General features: G+C 42.7%; 2 protein-coding genes across 3 annotated transcripts in view; one reads left to right on the top strand and one right to left on the bottom strand.

The window, feature by feature from the left end:
* The window catches only part of LOC106602941 (serine/threonine-protein kinase 26), a 24,552-nt gene extending 22,493 nt beyond the window's left edge, over positions 1-2,059 (top strand). The window contains exons 9-11 of one of the 2 annotated variants that reach the window (XM_014195968.2): positions 98-160; positions 258-385; positions 534-2,059. In XM_014195968.2, coding sequence (XP_014051443.1) covers positions 98-160; positions 258-385; positions 534-549 — 207 coding nt within the window. In that variant the 3' untranslated portion in view covers positions 550-2,059. Of the gene's footprint in view, positions 1-97; positions 161-257; positions 390-533 lie in introns of those variants that run through there. The other variant, XM_014195969.2, reaches the window with a different exon arrangement.
* On the bottom strand, positions 2,053-19,558 carry frmd7 (FERM domain containing 7). Its single transcript, XM_045716886.1, has 13 exons — positions 18,825-19,558; positions 18,453-18,622; positions 17,640-17,744; positions 16,464-16,506; positions 14,630-14,708; positions 14,366-14,463; positions 14,110-14,224; positions 13,728-13,875; positions 13,373-13,468; positions 13,031-13,194; positions 12,866-12,934; positions 12,608-12,683; positions 2,053-3,828 (listed from the first exon to the last, which is right to left on the bottom strand). Exons 2-13 carry the CDS (start codon positions 18,591-18,593, stop codon positions 2,740-2,742), a joined length of 2,223 nt encoding a protein of 740 aa, XP_045572842.1. The 5' UTR covers positions 18,594-18,622; positions 18,825-19,558; the 3' UTR covers positions 2,053-2,739.
* Positions 19,559-20,039: the final 481 nt, after the last annotated feature.

Below are 20,039 nucleotides of genomic sequence, written 5' to 3' on the forward strand. Positions count from 1 at the left end.
TTACAATGTTAGTTGTGTGATTAGTGGGCTAATGCTAACAATTCGGGAGAGTATCATGGGTCTATATTGTTCTCCTCTGCTTCCCATTTGATGACAGGACCAAGACCTCCTGAAGAAGTCTGCCAGCTTGACCACACTGATCGCCCCGGTATTCACTGAGGTAGAGACTCTACATCGGCGCTCTTTTATAACAGTTGGAAAGATAAGTTGAGTAATCTGTTGTTTTGCCTTTGTCTCTCCATTTCCACCGCTCCTAGCTGCAGCGCAGAGATGGCCAGATGAAGGGAGGGATAGAGGAGCTGGAGAAAAACCTCCACCTGGCTGAGGACATCTGCCCTGGAGTCACAGACAAGATGATCAACCGGATCATCGACAAGTTCCAGAGGTGAGTTAGGGGACAGCAGGGGAGGGGGGACTATAGTTAGTGACGTAGACTAGACTATTGGCTAGATGGTTCTGCTGGAGATTACATGTTACAATTTGGAGCAGGTGGCCTTCAACTGTGTTTTTCTTTCTGTGGACTTTTCCATCAGATTTTCTGTGAGTTAGTGGCATGTGGAGGGCAGGTTTAGACGCTTGATGAGGACCACGCCTCCAGAGTGCATCATCAGCCTCTCTGCCTTTTCCCATCATTCCCCCATTCCTTTTCCCACCATCCTCCATGCCTCTCCTCTGATCAGCTCCCCCAGGACCATTGGATGCAGGGAAAGAGGGAGGACTCCTGCTGTGCACACTCACTGATCTTATAACCAAAAATGTCTTCTATTTTTTTTCTTTTTTTGTATATTTGTTGAAATATGTTTATGCTATTTTATTTAACCCCTGTTAAAAGTAGGCGCCCAAAGCAGAGCGTGTTACTGTTATATTAGTCAATAGTATTTTAGTCTTATAAAAGATTATGGACGTAACATCAATCTTCTGCTGAGCATAAGACGTCTACTTAAGTCGGATATTAAGGATAGTTTAGTTTTCAATTTTGAGTTCATTTTTTTTTACTGCTACTAAAAATGTTTTAAGTAGCTATATTGTAGATGTTCAGTGTACTGCACTTGTTTCTGATATCTAGCTTACCATCTTCATGTCACTTGTAGCATTTAGAAACCTGCTGTTTGGAGAATTGCATATCTAGTCAAACCACAGGAGTTCAATACCTCTGCTGAGAGCAGTCCGTGGGTGGGGGAAAGGCTCAGACCAGTGGATGTCCATAAATGGAAACTTTTGTTCGGTGACAATTGGAAAAGGGGTCACTTGTTTGGGCATTAGGAAAGACTGTATAGGAAATGGGAAGACTTTGCTACACAAAAGATGTATCACGCTCTCTCATTCCAAAAGATACAAATCATATCTATCTTATGGGATCTTTGCTCTAGAAGGGCAATCCTATTGGAGGCTTTGGAGATCTACTTCTGAAGGAAATATGCACTGCACACACTTTGATTGGGAGGGTGCAGCATTTTCTAAATATGCTTGCTAGTTATTTCCCTACTTAGACTAGATCTCAAGGGAGACGGGGGGTACTTTTCTGTCTTAAAGACACTACGCTCTCTACCAAAAATACTTGACAAGTGAAATGGCAATGTCGGTATTGTAATGTTGGTCTGAGTCCTTGAGTACTCTACCGGGGAGTCTCGTCCTTTTTGAACAAATCCCAAATGAAGATTTTATCAGCCAAGCTCAGACGCATACAAAAGGGTGCCATCTTTGGTGTGGTGGTGACAGAGCCCCTTTTTGGAAGGGAGGAAGGATGCCAACTTAACATCCAATGGTGCCTAAAACTTAATTGTAGTCATGTATCATCGAATGCATTAAATAGTAATAATACGTTTGTGAAGGCAATAATGCATTTGATCATTGCATATTTTTGTATTTCCTCATCAATTACATGCAGATGGAAAACAAGTTTTTTTTTTTTTTTTTTATATTTCTGTATCTGAACTTTATAAAAGAAACTTGACTTAGCTTTACAGGAAGCTGTCAAATGTATATATTGGATAGTCTGCTTCAATCGTTGCAAAATTCATTTTGGTTTGGTCTTGAAAATAAATATTTAAATTATGAATTCCTGTGTTTTTTTTATTGATTGTGTCAGTATTCCATAAATACATTTAATTGCATCAGTATCTTTCAACGGCAGAAGGGTGGACAAGTCTACAGTATTCCCATTTTGTTTCTGTAGACGGTCCACTTTTCCTGTTATGTGCAGCTAAGTAGTTCATAGAAAAGTCTTATTCTTTCCACAATCGCAGTCTTCGGAACCAGTGTCTATGTGCAGAAACCACATTTTCAAAAGACTTGTTTCATTAGGAATATTCCAATAACAGTTGACAGTGAGGTGAGACCAGTACAGTAGCCTATAGGGCCCATCAAAATTCAGCTCTCAAATATTAAGACTCAGGGAAGCGGGGCTATTTGTCTTTCATCCAAGTACTCATCTTATGTGGTGCAAGTAATTACATTTGTTAATGTAAAGTCTAATTGTCTGACGGTTTCTTCAAGGCATACTTAAGTCAGGTCCATCAGTTTGGTGTGTCTCTCATGCCTTCATCTTCAAATATGACTAGTGACCGGAACCATCAGGGCCTGTGGGAATGACTCTGTGAAGACTGGGGGTATGGTCACAAAAACCCTTTTTTAGAGATTTATTGGGTCAGGAGGACTTCCCATTGTGACCAAAGAGAATAAGCTGTGATTGACTAGGGATAGCAAGGGGGTTGTCCCAGTACTAACGCTCTGATTGGCTCATGACCGCTTTGTTGCTGCACTGCCTTCAGGGTCACTTAAGTTAAAGGAGTCTTCCTCCCCCTCGTCCAGCTGCAGACTACCAGATGAAATGCGCATCCGAGCCAGGGGGCCAGAGCGCACCAGTTTCCCTAGCCCTGGGCAGTAGTATGGGAACATGACGTCTGAGTCACTGAGGCTGATCTCTCCACTCCCTGTCCTGCTCCCGGCCCCTAGCACGCACACAGAGGCGGGCCGTTCAGGCATGGGGGACAGGTTAAGAGGGAGGTGTGTTGGGCGTGCAGGCGAGTGTCGGCGTGATAGGTGAGGGTAGTGACCTAGAGGGCGGAACTCTGCTGCTGGGGCAGAGGGTCGGAGGACCTTCATATCAGACTGGCTCCAGGAGCGCTTGGGCAGGCCTGCCTGGTAGCTGGAGTCATCACTGAAGTGGCCTGCCGTCTCCTCTCTGCCAAATTCCCTTCGACCAGCCCCACAACCAGCCAGAGTGGCAGCATACAGCCCCGGAGCGATGGCCATTCCTGGAGGCACGTTGTAGCGATGACGCTGGCGCCGCAGACAGGGAGACAATGAGGAGGGGTTGGAGAAACTGGAGGAGCGGATGAAGTCGTCCAGGAGGGCGGCCTGGGGAGCGGGCCTGGGGCCGTAGTGGGACAGAGGCGCTGGAGCGTGGTCCAAGGAGAAAGAGGAGCAGCCGGACATGTAGGCCTGAGCAGAGAGAGGCAGAATGGGGTGCAGTTCCAGGCAGGGGTAGGGGTAAAGGTGGGAGTGAGGGCTGGGGTAGAGCAGGACCAGCTGCTGTGTATTGGCCAGCAGTCGGCCCCTCTGAGGCCCCTCAGCCACACTGCTGCTGCTACGGTTGAAGCTCTGGGTGGCCCTCTCACTGTGGCACCGCAGCCCCTGTAGCGCTGTGGTCCCTGGCTCAGCCCCAGCCCCAGAGAAGGAAGAGGAGCGGGACTGGCCGAAGGCAGAAGTGTGGGGCGGGGGGCCCTCCAGATCCATAGTGGTGAACAGCACCTCCACAGCAGATTGACTGCGCTTCCCACCCGGGGCACAGCCAGCATGGGGGAACCCACAGGTCTGCTCATACACCTGGAACACACACACACACACACACACACACACACACACACACACCCTGATATCACTGACAGCAGGTGTGTAACTTTCACCATTGTACTTGTCCCCCCAAATTGTATTTATCACAGTGTGATACAGGACCATGCAGAAGCCTTAGAGCGTTGGGTAGGCTGTTTTCCGGCACAGCGAGATGAACAGAGGCAGCTGCTTTCTGTTACGCTTTTTCTCTGAGTTTTATAAGAAAGCAGAGCAGAAACTGTCTACTCCTTAGTTGATTGATCTAGCTGGCAAGGTCACTGCTGTTTGAAAACAATTATTTACTCTCAGTGCTGAGCTAGTAGTGTAACTGACATGTTAGCTAATGTTTAATACCCTCTCAACTGAAGTGAATGAACTACTAACAGCTAGTTAGCTTTCTAGTAGCTAGTGCTACCACAGCCAGTTCAGCTTTAGCCATCTGTCAGGTAGCAGTATTTAACAGCTGTTGTGTGTATGGAAATGTTTTGTAGCCTTTGTTTTGTCCCGTTTCAACAGAAGTCAGTTTGATGTTGTACCATTAGCTAGCCAAAAGTTGGCTAACTTTAGCTATTATTTTTGCCTCAATCACACTACACCTGAATCAAACAATGAAACCAGCAGCCAACCAATTGAAGACTAATATTCTGATGTTTTTATTAGTCACTATAGCAATGTAAGATTATTGAACTGTCAGTTGTCCTAGCTAATTCCTTACTTTTTACACTGACATGGTATAACCAGCTCTACAGGCATCATTGTCACAATGCACAGTCAGTACACAACACTATGCTCATCATGTCTTAGCAGAATCCGATGGTGTCCCTGCAGCTTACGTGAATTTTGAGCTATAGTGAATGGATGCAAAGTTCCATCTTGTGTTGATGGGTATACCGGCTACAGTCTGGGATCTGGGAGTAATGGTAATTTCAATGATTGAACTGTTGATTCTATTTTTGGATAATATAATGTAGAAATGTACACCAAGGTAATACTTTGTCATGCCTCATCTGAGCAGGATCAGATGGTGACAGGGGTTTCATCAGGGTCAAGCAGCCAGGGAAGACCAGTCTGTGACAGCGCAGAAGTGAACTTTTCAGATACAACACTTTATTCTCTCAGTGCAGTAAACACTGGACAAGCCAGAAGATTTAAACTATTTTAAGGCAGTCTGACAAACCTTTAAAGTTGATATCCAAACTGTATCAAGGGTTGCTAGAGGCTTTTCCCAATGACACAAAACATGTCAAACAAAAATGTGAGGAAGACGCTATTGATGATGATGAATGGATACAGATGTTAGAATGCCCAATCATGTTCATATAATCTCAGACATAAATTACTGCAGTTTAAGACCATCCATAGAACTAACTATATACCAGTTGAACTGAATATCATGCACTCAGAAATGTAATTATTCTGCTGGAGGTGTAAAACACAAAAGGGGACATATTTACGGTCTTGTGAAGGCTGGCTGAATTCTGACAAAGAGTAAATTCTTTAATCTCTGCATATTCTCACTGTTTTGGTTTCCTTGGAAATGTTGATACTGGAGGCTGTTATCAGATGAAACTGTGTAATATAGCATTTATAGCGGCTAAGAAATGCAAATACCATTAATTGGAAGGTTGGTTATCCTCCCACAATGGATGGAAGAAATGCCAAGTTATGTATCACTAGATTTTATTTATTACAAGATTAAGGGTACACTGTGCAACTTTCATAAGGTCTGGATGCCTTATATGGAATACTGTACAACAAAAGGAGTCTGTATTGAAAACATGTCCACGTCAGGGGAGATACCTATTTAGGAAATCCCAAGGTGCTGGGCTGCTCAGTCCTGGCCCTGGGGGTCTGCCCGTACTGTTGGTTGCCACTTTGGCCTTGGCCTAACACACCTAAAACCAGCATTGTGCTCGAGACCGATTCAAGACCAAGACCGGAGCAAATCGAGTCCGAGTCAAGACCAAGACCGGAGAGGGAGTGAGACCGAGTCAAGACTGGGATGGGGACAAGGGTTCCGAGACCAGAAAAATGTGAGTCCAATTCAAGACCATGATTGTAGTGAAGAGGCGACTCTGGGATGCTGGCCTTCTAGGCAGAGTTCCTCTGTCCTGTGTTCTTCTGTACATCTTAATTTTTATTGGCCAGTCTGAGATATGGCTTTTTCATTGCAACTCTGCCTAGAAGGCCAGCATCCTGGAGTTGCCTCTTCACTGTTGATGTTGAGACTGGTGTTTTGCGGGTACTATTTAATGAAGCTGCCAGTTGAGGACTTGTGAGGCATCTGTTTCTCAAACTAGACACTCTAATGTACTTGTCCTCTTGCTCAGTTGTGGACCGGGGCCTCCCACTCCTCTTTCTATTCCGGTTAGAGCCAGTTTGCGCTGTTCTGTTAATGGAGTAGTGCACAGCGTTGTACCAGATCTTCAGTTTCTTGGCAATTTGTCACATGGAATAGCCTTCATTTCTCAGAACAAGTATAGCCTGACGAGTTTCAGAAGAAAGTTATTTGTTTCTGGCCATTTTGAGCCTGTAATCGAACCCACAAATGCTGATGCTCCAGACACTCAACTAATCTAAAGGCCAGTTTTATTGCTTCTTTAATCAGGACAACAGTTTTCAGCTGTGCTAACATAATTGCAAAAGGTTTTCTAATTATCAATTATCCTTTTAAAATGATAAACTTGGATTAGCTAACACAATGTGCCATTGGAACACAGGAGTGATGGTTGCTGATAATGGGCCTCTGTACGCCTATGCAGATATTCCATTAAAAAATCAGCCGTTTCCATCTACAATAGTCATTTACAACATCTACACTGTATTTCTGACCAATTTGATGTTATTTTAAATGGACAAAATATGTGCTATTCTTTCAAAAACAAGGACATTTCTAAGTGGCCCCAAACTTTTGAACAGTAGTGTATGTCAATCTAGCAAACCAGGCAACTAAAAGCAACTTTATAAACAATGTTTTGGTTCGTTGTTAGCTGGCTAGCCAGTTCAAATAATGACCACATCATATAGCTGACAACGTCTTAACTTTAGCTAATTTGTATTTGTTATTACAGGAAGATAAACTCGCTATAAGATCATTATTTACAAGTTAATGGCGAGCTAATTACAGAAAATAGCTTACGGTTCTGAGTGTGGCAAAATAAAAGCAGGGCATTCTAACTGAGAATTTTTTAACTTGGACATTTTTTTAACTTGTCTCATTGGCCTAACGTTATATCCTAATTTGACTTTGGTGCAGGTCATACTGTTCTTCGCATTACCGTCTCTGGTAAACACACATTATATCAAATAAAATCTGTTTATTTGTCAAATGCACAGGATATAGAAGATGTAAACAGTACAGTGAAATGGTACCTTGCATAGTGGAGTCTTGTTTAGACATGTAACTAGCTAGCTAAACAATTAACCATAACTCATAACATTACTACCCTACATGAATCTGCAGGTAGTTAACCAACTAGATTCAATGTTAGCTAGATAGCTAACATTAGGCTATAACTAGCAATGCAAATGGCTCTGAGATACGAATAATATTTCTACACAGATCATACATGTAACGTTAGTTAGCGAGCCAGCCAGCTAATGTTAGCTAGCTAGCTAACAGTACGATTTAACTACTTTCTAACAAAATTTGAAATGTATAATATCTGAAAATGTAGCTAGGTAGACTCTCTTACCTGTATACATGGATGAATGCTTCTCCTTCTCTGCCACAGATGCCATGGTTGCCCTTAGTTTTGAAAATGTAATCTGGAGACAGGTGTTTTATAGAACAGCCTGTATGTTCTCTTTTTGACTCCCTCCGCATATTTGAACTTTCGACCTACTAAGCTATCATACTCTACTTCCACCGTGCATTCCACAGATTTCAAAGCTCTGACCTCCAGAAGGTGGAGGGCAACACTTTTGCAGTTATTTGTGCCATCTTTTTAAAAATCCACGTTAGAAAGCATTACCTACACATAATGAGCAGCCCTTTGTTATAGACAGAAGCGCGCTACATAGCAGACCAACCCAAACTCATCTCTCGGCATGTCCAGCGCAGCCATTATCTCAGCCCATCATGGCTAGCGGGAAGGTTCCTGACTTTTTTTGTGACTAAACCAACTAGGCTCCTAATTTAACAATTTGATTTGTTTTTACCGATAGCATACAAGTTTGTTATTAAGGCTCATGAAAGTTCACATTTTCCAGAAGACATTTTCTGTCCAAAAACTAATTTTGATTAAAAAAAAGAAAAAATACCAAAAATTGATGGTCTATGTCCAAAACAATGCTTACACCACATCAACCTGATTGGGTGGACCTGTCAAGGGCCTGGCCCCCCAGTGGGTGGACATCTGTCCAACCAGGGCCATCCCATGTCTACGCCCTGATGCAAACAGCGCATGATGACAATTCCACGTCGCAAAATGTGTATTGAATAGCGTGACCAACACTTCGGACTAAACATTTTCAGTACTTGGTTTACATACCCATTTTGTCTTAGTTAGCATTTACTGGTAGATATCAAACGTTGTAATGTCTTTCCTACCCTACCAGCTACCGATGTCATTCTTCTGTGAGCTGCTTCATGCCAAAATCAGTTGAGAGCTGCGCATGATAGTTGAGAGCTGCAGATGATATTCCGTTGAAACTAGGGTGTGTGTGCGGCGCGCATGTAAATATTTTGAACGTGCTTTGCGATTGTGTAGGCTACTTTGTGCATGTTTCTCTATAGTACTACATAATCAATAAGTCATATACCTCCACTACACTACTTTTGATATGCATCATTAGGGATTAAGAAGAGAGTATAAGCAATGCCCACTGGAAAAGTGGGTATACGGTTTATAGCTGCGTATACCATCCACTACACCACTGGCCCTTTTGTGTTTTACAAAACGTGCACACTTCTACATGTGACACTCAAGATGTGGTCTCAAATACTACAACACTGCCTGGAACAAATAATGAATGTTTCACTAAGCTGCTAAAGCTGAGTGGGGTGTGTTGAGTTGGGGAGCTACAGGGCTGTGGACCCCTAGGGGCAAGACGGGGTGACCCATCTATATTGTGTGCAAGTAAAAAGAGCTCTACGGTACTATTAGGCCTATGATATGAATTATATGGAGGATATACTGTTTGTGTGTGTTAATGTGTATGTGTGTTTATATTAAACGTTGCTTTTCCTTGAGACATAAAATAAAAACGATAGGAAGGAAGTTGTGTTATTGACTAGACTGGTGGGGGTCGGGGGTGCAGGCGGCTCCGGCTGGCTGATATTTGATGTAGAGGATGTGTTAAAAAAGACAATCAAAAGTCTTTGTACTTTATTTGTGAGGGTTGTTCATTCGTGAGACTATTGGAGAATAGACATTGTCGTGCCCTCTTCATGGCTGTCTTGGTGTGTTTGGACAGGATAGTTTGTTGGTGATGTGGGCACCAAGGAACTTGAAGCTCTCGACCCGCTCCACTACAGCCCTGTTGATGTGAATGGGGGCGTGCTCGGCCCTCCTTTTCCTGTAGTCCACGATCAGCTCACATTGAGGGAGAGGTTGTTGTCCTAGCACCACACTGCCAGGTCTCTGACCTCCTCCCTATAGGCTCTCATCGTTGTCGATGATCAGGCCTACCATCGTTTTCTCGTCGGCAAACTTAATAATGGTGTTATAGTTGTGCTTGGCCATGCAGTCCTGTGTGAACAGCGAGTACAGGAGGGGACTGAGAACCACCCCTGAGGGAACCTGTGTTGAGGATCAGCGTGGCAGATGTGTTACCACCTGGGGGTGGCCCGTCAGGAAGTCCAGGATCCAGTTGAAGAGGGAGGTGTTTAGTCTTAGGGTCCTTAGCTTAGTCATGAGCTTTGGGGGCACTATGGTGTTGAATGCTGAGCTGTAGTCAATGAACAGCATTCTTACGTAGGAGTTCCTTTTGTCCAGGTGGGAAAGGGCAGTGTGGAATGCAATAGAGATTGTGTCAACTGTGGATCTGTTGGGGCAGTATGCGAATTGGAGTGGGTTTCTGGGATGATGGTGTTGATGTGAGCCATGACCAGCCTTTCAAAGCACTTCATGGCTACAGACATGAGTGCTACGGGTCGGTAATCATTTAGGAAGGTTACCTTGGCATTCTTGGGCAAAGTGACTATGGTGGACTGCTTGAAATATGTAGGTATTACAGACACGTCACAGAGAGGTTGAAAATGTCAGGAAAGTCATTTACCAGTTGGTCAGTGCAATCCGTCTGGCCCTGCAGCCTGTGAATGTTGACCTGTGTAAAGGTCTTACTCACATCGGCTACGGAGAGTGTGATCACAGTCATCCGGAACAGCTGGTGCTCTTATGTATGCTTCAGTGTTGCTTGCCTCAAAGCGCACATAGAATTCATCTAACTCGTCTGGTAGGCTTGTGTCACTGGGCAGCTCACGGCTGGGCTTTCCTTTGTAATCCGTAATAGTTTGCATGCCCTGCCACATACGACGAGCTTCAGAGCTGTTGTAGTATGATTCAATCTTAGTCCTGTATTGACGCTTTGCTTGTTTGATGGTTCATCTGAGGGCATAGCGGGATTTCTTATTAACGTCCGGATTAGTGTCCCGCTCCTTGAAAGCGGCAGCTCTAGCCTTTAGCTCAGTGCGGATGTTGCCTGTAATCTGCGTCATCTGACCACTTCTGTATTGAGCGCATCACTGGTACTTCCGGCTTTAGTTTTTGCTTGTAAGCAGGAATCAGGAGGATATAATTATGGTCAGATTTGCCAAATGGAGGGCGAGGGAGAGCTTTGTATGCATCTCTGTGTGTGGAGTAAAGGTGGTGTAGAGTTTTTTTCCCCCTCTGGTCGCAGTTGTAAATGAGAACTTGTTCTCAACTAGCTTACCTGGTTAAATAAAGGTGAAATTAAAAAATATAAATAAATGTGACATGCTGGTAGAAATTAGGTAAAACAAATTTAAGCTTTCCTGCATTAAAGTCCCCGGCCACTAGCTGCGCCGCCTCTGGATGAGCATTTTCTTGTTTGCTTATGGCTTTATACAGCTCACTGAGTGCAGTCTTAGTGCCAGCATCGGTTTGTGGTGGTAGATAGACAGCTAAGAAAAATATAGACAAACTCTCTTGGTAAATAGTGTGGTCTACAGCTTATCATGAGGTGCAAAACCTCAAGACTTCCTTAATATTAGAGATTGCGCACCAGCTGTTATTGACAAATAGACACAAACCACCACCCCTTGTTTTACCGGAAGTAGCTGTTCTGTCCTGTCAATGCATGGAAAACCCAGCCAACTATATTTTATCCATGTCGTCGTTCAGCCACGACTCTGAAACATAAGATATTACAGTTTTTATGTCTCGTTGGTAGGATAGTCTCAAATGGAGCTCATCCAGTTTATTCTTCAATTATTGCCCGTTGGCCAATAGGAAGGATGCTAGAGGCAGGTTACCCACTCACCGACGAATTCTCACAAGGCACCCGGATCTGCGCCCCCTGTATCGACATCTCTTCTTCATGCGAATGACGGGGATTTGGGCCTGGTCCGGGAGCAGCAGTTTATCATTTGCATCAGACTCATTAAAGAAAATGTTTTTTTGTCCAGTTCGAGGTGAGTAATCGCTGTTCTGATATTTAGAAGCTCTTTTTCGGTCATAAGAGACAGTGGCAGAAACATTATGTTCAAAAGAAGTTACAAACAACACAAAAAAAAAACGATTGGTAAGGAGTAAAACGGCAGTCATCCCCTCCCGCGCCATTATTAATAATGATCTCATACCTAGCTTGATGACTGTGGGCATTTTTGCTTACTTTTTGTTATTCTAAATAGAACGGCTAGAAGTGCCATGGATCATATTAGATTGTGTAGAAATGCAGGAAATTAGCTTTAGATGCCCCCAAAAATGAGAGGACCCCCCGCCAAGTTATGTCCCCCCCACTTCTAAAACCAAAGTTGCGCCCATGACTGACAGAATAATATTTACAGAAGCAGGGATGAGGAGTCCTAGGTACACAGTAGGTGTCTGTATTCACTGCACATCAAACGATAGAGGACAGGATAGAATACACTATGTTCTGTACTAGCATTGCCGTTTAGCCTACGGTAGGCTGTGTCTGACAGTATCAACATCGATTTGGCTCACTTATACTTGGCAGAAAAAGATTGCATTGGCAAGATGGTGAAACCCATTCAGAAGTAGAGTACACAAAGTGCTGCTTGCTTGATGGCACATGTAATCATAAATGATTTATTTGGCCGTAGAGTACGAGGCATGCGGACCAATTTAAGGGAATGGAGGTGGCGTCTATAACACGTTCCAAGAAAATTCAGCTTCAGCAAGAACAGAAGTCCATTTGCACCTTGAGACACAGGAATGCATTTAGAACAGAGACTGGCACTGAGCCGGAGGTTTGAAACGCATACAGGAGAAACTGAACTGTGTGACACCTAGTTCTGTCATCTCAAAAGAGCATGCCTAAGGATATGTGGTCATACTACAACTTTACCTCACATTACAAACTTCAGTTGTCAAAACAAACTGCAAAAACAATGCAGAAGTGAGCCGTTGGAATTGACTCACAGGAAATCTCCTGTTGCACTTGTGCATCTACAAGTTTGGTTTAGAGCACATGCAATTCTGCTAATGGTTTATCTATCAAATCACAATTTATTTCAAGTGTATTTCACTAGGTCTCAACACCCTTTAAATTCTGTTTATAATAATAATAAATGAAACAAAGAAATCAACATGCAACAAAGAAATCCATATAACAGAAGGCACTGTACCTGTTTGGAGACATCAGTGAGGAGGTCAGGAGAGGACCTGCACTGCCTGTTGTCATAGTGGGCCTTGTAGAACTTCCTGGAACGTAGAGGTTTAGAAAGACAAGGGTTTATTGCTTTGCTTAACCATTTTCAAGCAATGCAAACCTTTCTTTCTGGACTTAAAAACATCTTCAATGAAGATTCTCCATTAAGATTGCTTTTCAGTCCAGAACTAGGCTTAATCTGTGTTCGGGAAACCTCCCCAATAAGTTTTGTAACCTTTCAAAAGGCAGGTTCTTCCTCCCACCTCTCCTGACACAGTCCAACAGTTGTTTCTGCGTCCTACCACTAGAGAGAGGGGTAGCACAGTGTTATCAAACTGAGTAAACGGTAAAGGCTTTTGACAAATGAATAAATTCCCCCTTACGTATCTAGTGGTCTGACCTGTATCTGAAGCAGGAGCCTTTACTGTAGAGGAAGGACTTGTGTCGGGACTTGGGCTCCTCAGAGAGACGGAAGAAGGCATGGTACTCTACACACGTCTTCCAGAAGGCCTTACACACATCACGGCTGGCCATGGCTAGCTCTACCGTGTCCTTACGAGAGGGCTGACCACACACACAAACACACACACAGATGTAATAGAGGTCATTTCTATGGAAATAAAGCAGCATGTTGTTTGAATAAAACCACATGTAACCAACAAACAAACAAACACCTGGTAACTAATGAAATCCTATTTGACCACTCAGTCACACTTAACGTCTCAAACAAAAAAAAACTCACCACAATCTTAGCATGGAGTTTTATCAAAAAATGCTTTCTTTTAAAACTCAGTTTGCGGATTGAGGCCCAGCTGAAAGTGTTTATCTTAGTGTTGCCCTGGGAGAAGAGAGAAACATAGATCAAGAGTACAAACTGACAAACAGTCCAAATGTAAACCTCGGTAATAAAAACTTCTCTCTTGGTTCTGTTTACTTCTTGGCATATCTGTTTCCAGCGTCTGTCTCTCTAAAAGAGACATAGTCCATGCTGTACAATCCACTGTAATTGCATGAAATAACATAGTATATTACACATGCCCGATGTACAACTCCTGTACATCTCATTAAGTGGTCTTTGTGACGAGCCCAGCCATTACCTGGAAGACCAACACTCCAGAGTGTGTGATGGCCAGGTTGATCTTGGTGCCCTCTCCATCACTGGCAGCCTGTGGGCGGATCCCGTACATGTCCAGCTTCCGAGCCACCTCTAGCAGCTGGCTGTCTGCCTCACCTGGTGTCTGGCCCCTGGAACACACGCAGCACTAGCAAAATCCTAAATTCACCTAACCACCAAACCCCCTGTCACCTCAACACGATGCGACAGTCACCTCACCACCAGAAGGCCAGAACCATCACACCTTCACACCTGGTATGTCTGAGTCACTAACTACTTCAGTGAGCAGTGTAGGCCCTATTCTGGCCCCTCCCAGCTGCCAGAGAGCCTTTAGCCTCTGACCCTTGAACCCGGGAGGTATCTACCTGTGCCTCTTGTGGAAGCGCAGGATCTTCTTGTGGAGGCACTCCTGGTTGGGTACGTACTTCTTGCTCTCTAGATGTTGCAAGTCAAGTTCCTCCTCGTAGTCACCTAGCTCTGCTACAAGTGTAAGGAAACAGTGGAGACGTCACCACAAACACATGCCACTATTATGATAAAACTGTAGTTCAATTGTAATCATGATCATATTATGTGGCTTTACTCTTCAACGACAAACCCCAGGGTACCCAGGGTACTTACACTGCAATAAATGTGAGACGAGGAGAGCAGCGCTGTTATCATTGCACGTAAGACTCCCATTGGACAAATCCTGTTTAATCTGCAATGCAAACAGGTACCTGCAAGAGGGAACTTGAATAAGCTTGAATGTGTCTTGAATAAGCATCATGTCTCTCTGTACCAAATAAGTTCCCTTAGTCAAGAGGTCCAAACCATTTGTATAGCTGGGGCGTATGTCAATTGGCACAACCTTTTTCAACAGAAGAACAAGAGAGAGCGACCTACCTGGTCAGTTCTTTCTGCAGCTGCCCTGGGTCTGGGGGGAAGAACTTCACTATGAAGCGGAACGTTGGATCACTGGTGTCTGTAGGAGAGAGGAGCAATATCCTTGATGCTCATTCCCCATTGTCTTAGTACGACAGATAGCATGATTCAGTCCACATAGCAGAATTCACAAGACTTTGCATGAATTACAGTTGAAGTCGGGAGTTTACATACACTTAGGTTGGAGTCATTAAAACTTGTTTTTCAACCACTCCACAAATTTATTGTTAACAAACTATAGTTTTGGCAAGTCGGTTAGGACATCTACTTTCTGCATGACACAAGTAATTTTTCCAATAATTGTTTACAGACAGATTATTTCACTTATAAGTCACAGTATCACAATTCCAGTGGGTCAGAAGTTTACATACACTAAGATGACAGTGACTTGAAACAGCTTGGAAAGTTCCAGAAAATGATGTCATGGCTGTAGAAGCTTCTGATAGGCTAATTGACATCATTTGAGTCAATTGGAGGTGTACCTGTGGATGTATTTCAAGGCCTACCTTCAAGCTCAGTGCCTCTTTGCTTGACATCATGGGAAAATCAAAAGAAATCAGCCAAGACCTCAGAAAAAAATTGTAGACCACAAGTCTGGATCACCCTTGGGAGCAATTTCCAAACGCCTGAAGGTACCACGTTCATCTGTACAAACAATAGTATGCAAGTATAGATAAACACCATGGGACTACGCAGCCATCATACCGCTCAGGAAAGAGACGCATTCTGTCTCCTAGAGATGAACGTATTTTGGTGCGAAAAGTGCAAATCAATCCCAGAACAACAGTAAAGGACCTTGTGAAGATGCTGGAGGAAACAGGTACAAAAGTATCTATATCCACAGTAAAACAAGTCCTATATCGACCTAACCTGAAAGGTCGCTCAGCAAGGAAGAAGCCACTGCTCCAAAACCGCCATAAAAAGACAGACTACGGTTTGCAACTGCACATGGGGACAAAGATCGTACTTTTTGGAGAAATGTCCTCTGGTCTGATGAAACAAAAATAGAACTGTTTGGCCATAATGACCAGACCATCATTATGCTTGGAGGAAAAAGGGAGAGGCTTGCAAGCCGAAGAACACCATCCCAATCGTGAAGCATGGGGGTGGCAGCATCATGTTGTAGGGATGCTTGCTGCAGGAGGGACTGGTGCACTTCACAAAATAGATGGCATCATGAGGAAGGACAATTATGTGGATATATTGAAGCAACATCTCAAGACATCAGTCAGGAAGTTAAAGCTTGGTCGCAAATGGGTCTTCCAAATGGACAATGACCCCAAGCATACTTCCAAAATTGTGGCAAAATGGCTTAAGGACAACAAAGTCAAGGTATTGGAGTGGCCATCACAAAGCCCTGACCTCAATCCTATAGAACATTTGTGGGCAGAACTGAAAAAGTACGTGCGAGCAAGGAGGCCTACAAACCTGACTCAGTTACACACAGGAGGAATGGGCCAAAATTCACCCAACTTATTGTGGGAAACTTGTGGAAGGCTACCCGAAACGTTTGACCCAAGTTAAAAAATTTAAAGGTAATGCTACCAAATACTAATTGAGTGTATGTAAACTTCTGACCCACTGGGAATGTGATGAAAGAAAGAAAAGCTTAAATAAAATCACTCTACTATTATTCTCACGTTTCACATTCTTAAAATAAAGTGGTGATCCTAACCGACCTAAAAAAAGGGCATTTTTACTTGGATTAAATGTCAGGAATTGTGACAAAATGAGTTTAAATGTATTTGGCTAAGGTGTATGTAAACTTCTGACTTCAACTGTACCTGCAACTTACTTTTTACTTGCTTGGCCAGGGGCTTTAGCAGTTCCAACCACATCTGGGATTAGAAATACAGATCAGATTAGCATCCAAAGCTTGGAGTGACATAATTTAGTGTACCTTCTTTGTTCACACTTTATTTGGATGTTCCATCTGTAGATGCTCAACAGATGGTCATAATGTCAACAAACTATCTGTTGATAAGCAACTGCTTGCTAGCGTTAGCGCAGTGACTGAAAGTCTATGGATATCTGCTAGCATGTTAGTTAGCTAGCTAGTTAGCCAATGCTAACTAGCTTGCAAAACTTCCTCGAACTTCCTTCATACTGGACAGAGAGACATAAGAATGTTATCCACAAGTTCATCTGACTCTGGGGAAGTACATCAAGGGCCTCATTGCCAAAATTCCGAAGTATCTCTTTAAGTTTAGGATATGGTTTAAGGTTAGGGCCAGTGGTGGAAAAAGTACTCAATTGTCATGCTTGAGTAAAAGTTAAGATGTGTTAATAGAAAATTACTCAAGTAAAAGTGAAAGTCACCCAGTAAAATACTACTTGAGTTAGTCTAAAAATATTTGTTTTTTTAAATATACTTAAGTATCAAAAGTAAATGGAATTGCTAAAATGTACTTAAGTATCAAAAAGTAAAAGTATAAACCATTTCAAATTCCTTATATTAAGCAAACCATTTTTTTTTTAAATTGATGATGGACAGCCAGGGGCACAATCCAATACTCAGAGATATTTACAAATGAAGCATTTGTGTTTGAGTCCATCAGATCAGAGGCAGTAGGGATGACCAGGGATGTTCTCTTGATAAGTGTGTGAATTTGACAATTTTTCTGTCAAAATGTAATGAGTACTTTTGGGTGTCAGGGAAAATGTATGGAGTAAAAAGCACATTATTTTCTTTAGGAATGTAGTGAAGTAAAAGTAGGCAAAAATATAAATAGTAAAGTAAAGTACAGATACCTCAAAAAGTGAGTTAAGTAGTACTTTAAAGTATTTTTACTTAGGTACTTTACACAACTGGTTAGGGCTAGGGTTAGTATAGTTAGTTGAAATGTTAGTGATAGTCTAAAGCATCTACAGATGGAGTATCCAAATAATGTCTTACTCACTCTTCTTTTCATCCCTTAGTCAAACCTATATTTGAGTTACAGTACAGTATGTGTTCTACTGAACGACTTACATAACTGCCACACTGGTGACGGAATTCAAGGCCAAAATACTCTTTTTCCAACAGCTTCAGGTGCCCACATACTTTGTTGTAGAAATCATTTCCAAGGATCCTTTGCTGTAAACAGTAAATATTAAAGTTATACTTTGAAGTGTTTATTTGGCATTTCCTTTACATAAATAACAACGTAGAGTAATTCAGCTTACACAGATCACAACCAGATCTTAAATCATTATTTATTTCCCCAACTAAGCTGTGTGAAGTTGTGGAGTTTCGACATGACTTGACCATGCATTTCACTGCAGAATAAAGAAAGAGTCCAATGATGAGAGGTAGGCTGGAACAAATGAAAGCGCTTTATGTTCAATATCCAAAGGGGGGTGAAGAAATCGGGCCACCTTAGACACTTTAAAACCCTGCTAACTCAAAGCTGCCCTGCAGTCATTCGCATCCGTCTGTACCGAACCACTCAGCAACCTCTTCTTTTATTCACTTATTATCCCTTCACTCATGACATAGATGCACAAAATGCCCCATGGCTTGGATGGAAAAATACTGCATGCGGTCAACAGGGATAATGGGGTCTTAAAAGGAAGTGAAATGCATTGCCAACAGAGTACAATTGGAAGAAGAATCATTTTAACTGTAATAATAAAAATGATAACATCTGAATATACTTCTGTTTACAATAAGCAGAGGTATTTGCATTTACAAACACACAAGGCAGTGACTGTCTTTTGGCCTGTGTGTAAATAAATGTATGAATACATGTAACTTCTGGTCACAAGTTGACTGGAATATAGTTATGAAAAATACACTTCTCACCTCAACCTCAAATATGCTCTCACTGTCATCCAAGAAGATGACCCGCAGTTTGAATGTGCTTTCTCTTTGTTTCTTGCGAACAACGACAGCTCTCAACTCTTGAGTTCGGTTCGGCTCGTGTCCACCTTGGCTCTCGGTCATCCTCACCCACTCGTCACGAGCAAAACACACTGACACAAAACAGCAGAACTGATGACATTTTGTCAGGCCCATCTTACAAACACTTTCTCAAGGAGTATAGATGCTCAAAGCGTTTTTTTTGTTTGTTGTTCTGTCAAAATATGACTGAATAACTCAAATGTATGTTTGATGGAATCATGGAAACTATTTGGACTCCACTAAAAAGGTATTTCAACAAAATATTTTACATACCCTTTTCTCTTCTGTGGGTTTCATCATCCCCTCAATGATCCATCCTCACCAAATTCCAAGCAACGTCGCTCAAAACCCACTATGAAGAGGGGAACCATCCTCTCCTCACTAACATCTCCAGGCACAGCTCCAAATAGATGGCTGCACTTTGGAAAAGGTCACGCACGCATTAAATGTGTGTGTGTGTGTGTGTGTGAGAGAGAGATTACTGCAGCGATGCAAGGTCAGGTGGTCACTGGTAGCATCATCAGGATCTCTCTGGAAAAAGGTACAGTACCGTAGAACGCCACTAGATGTCAGTGAGTGCATGCAACATGAACGCCATGTTCACTCAGGACAGTGAACTAGCTGACTGAAGGTCTATCATCTATTCTACATAATATTTCACTGGAGAGTAACATTCTAAAGAACCTGTTGTGTTTTCCATAGGCAGAATGGCTAATGATCGTTTAATAGTACAAATGAGATCATTCACTCGATCGGACCATGTAGGTAGGGACAATGCAAATAAACAAGTTAAGAATATGAAAAATGCGCTCTTGCAAGCCATTGAGGCATAACTAATTACTGTACAGGGTTTGTATAGTAATTTCACTGATTTGCGTGTTTACCAATTATCATGTTTGAATTCCTAAGGAACTCTTCTGCAGCATTCCACAGAAAAGGACGTCTGATGTAAATTATCTTTGAAGAAATCTACAGAAAGCATTTCCTGTAACAAAAAATCTACTGTGCATAAGAGCACATTCTCTGCCGTCTCTATGAGTCTGCCCCCCCACAGAGTGAGTGAAATCTGCCCCGCTAGGTGTCTAGCCTGTGGCTCTCTTTACCCTTTTGCATTTTAATGTCACGACTCTCCATGCAGAAAATTGATTCCCAATGATACCATTGAGAGGCTGGGTCACTAAGTGGAGAAAAACAAGAACAATGAGTCTACAAACACTAAATGGTGACACTAAATTAGGAAAATATCCTGGAAATACAAGCGATATTAAATGGGAAGTATGTTTGAATGAGGATATGTCAGTTTGATTTGATGCCCTGTTCTAAAAGGTCTTTGACTGCCGTAACAGATGAGGGTGACATTGCAGTGTTTGTTGATGTTACTGAGGAGACAGTGAGGCCGGCTCCTCTCTATAGTTTTCAGGCCCAGATATCAAGCACAAAAGCCATACATTGTCTCCAAGAATAGTCAGATATGTGACACTAAACTAA

Source organism: Salmo salar, chromosome ssa04 (genome assembly GCF_905237065.1).
Source record: "Salmo salar chromosome ssa04, Ssal_v3.1, whole genome shotgun sequence".
Lineage (NCBI taxonomy): Eukaryota > Metazoa > Chordata > Actinopteri > Salmoniformes > Salmonidae > Salmo > Salmo salar.

Excerpts from the sequence above, each read along its gene's own strand:
- frmd7 (XM_045716886.1), bottom strand. The coding sequence starts at position 18,593 with ATGACCGAGAGCCAAGGTGGACACGAGCCGAACCGAACTCAAGAGTTG. Across the intron at positions 16,507-17,639 it reads GTCACCAGTGTGGCAGTTAT|ATGTGGTTGGAACTGCTAAA; the intron begins GTAAGTCGTTCA and ends TTCTAATCCCAG. Across the intron at positions 14,225-14,365 it reads CGTCTCACATTTATTGCAGT|CAGAGCTAGGTGACTACGAG; the intron begins GTAAGTACCCTG and ends TTACACTTGTAG.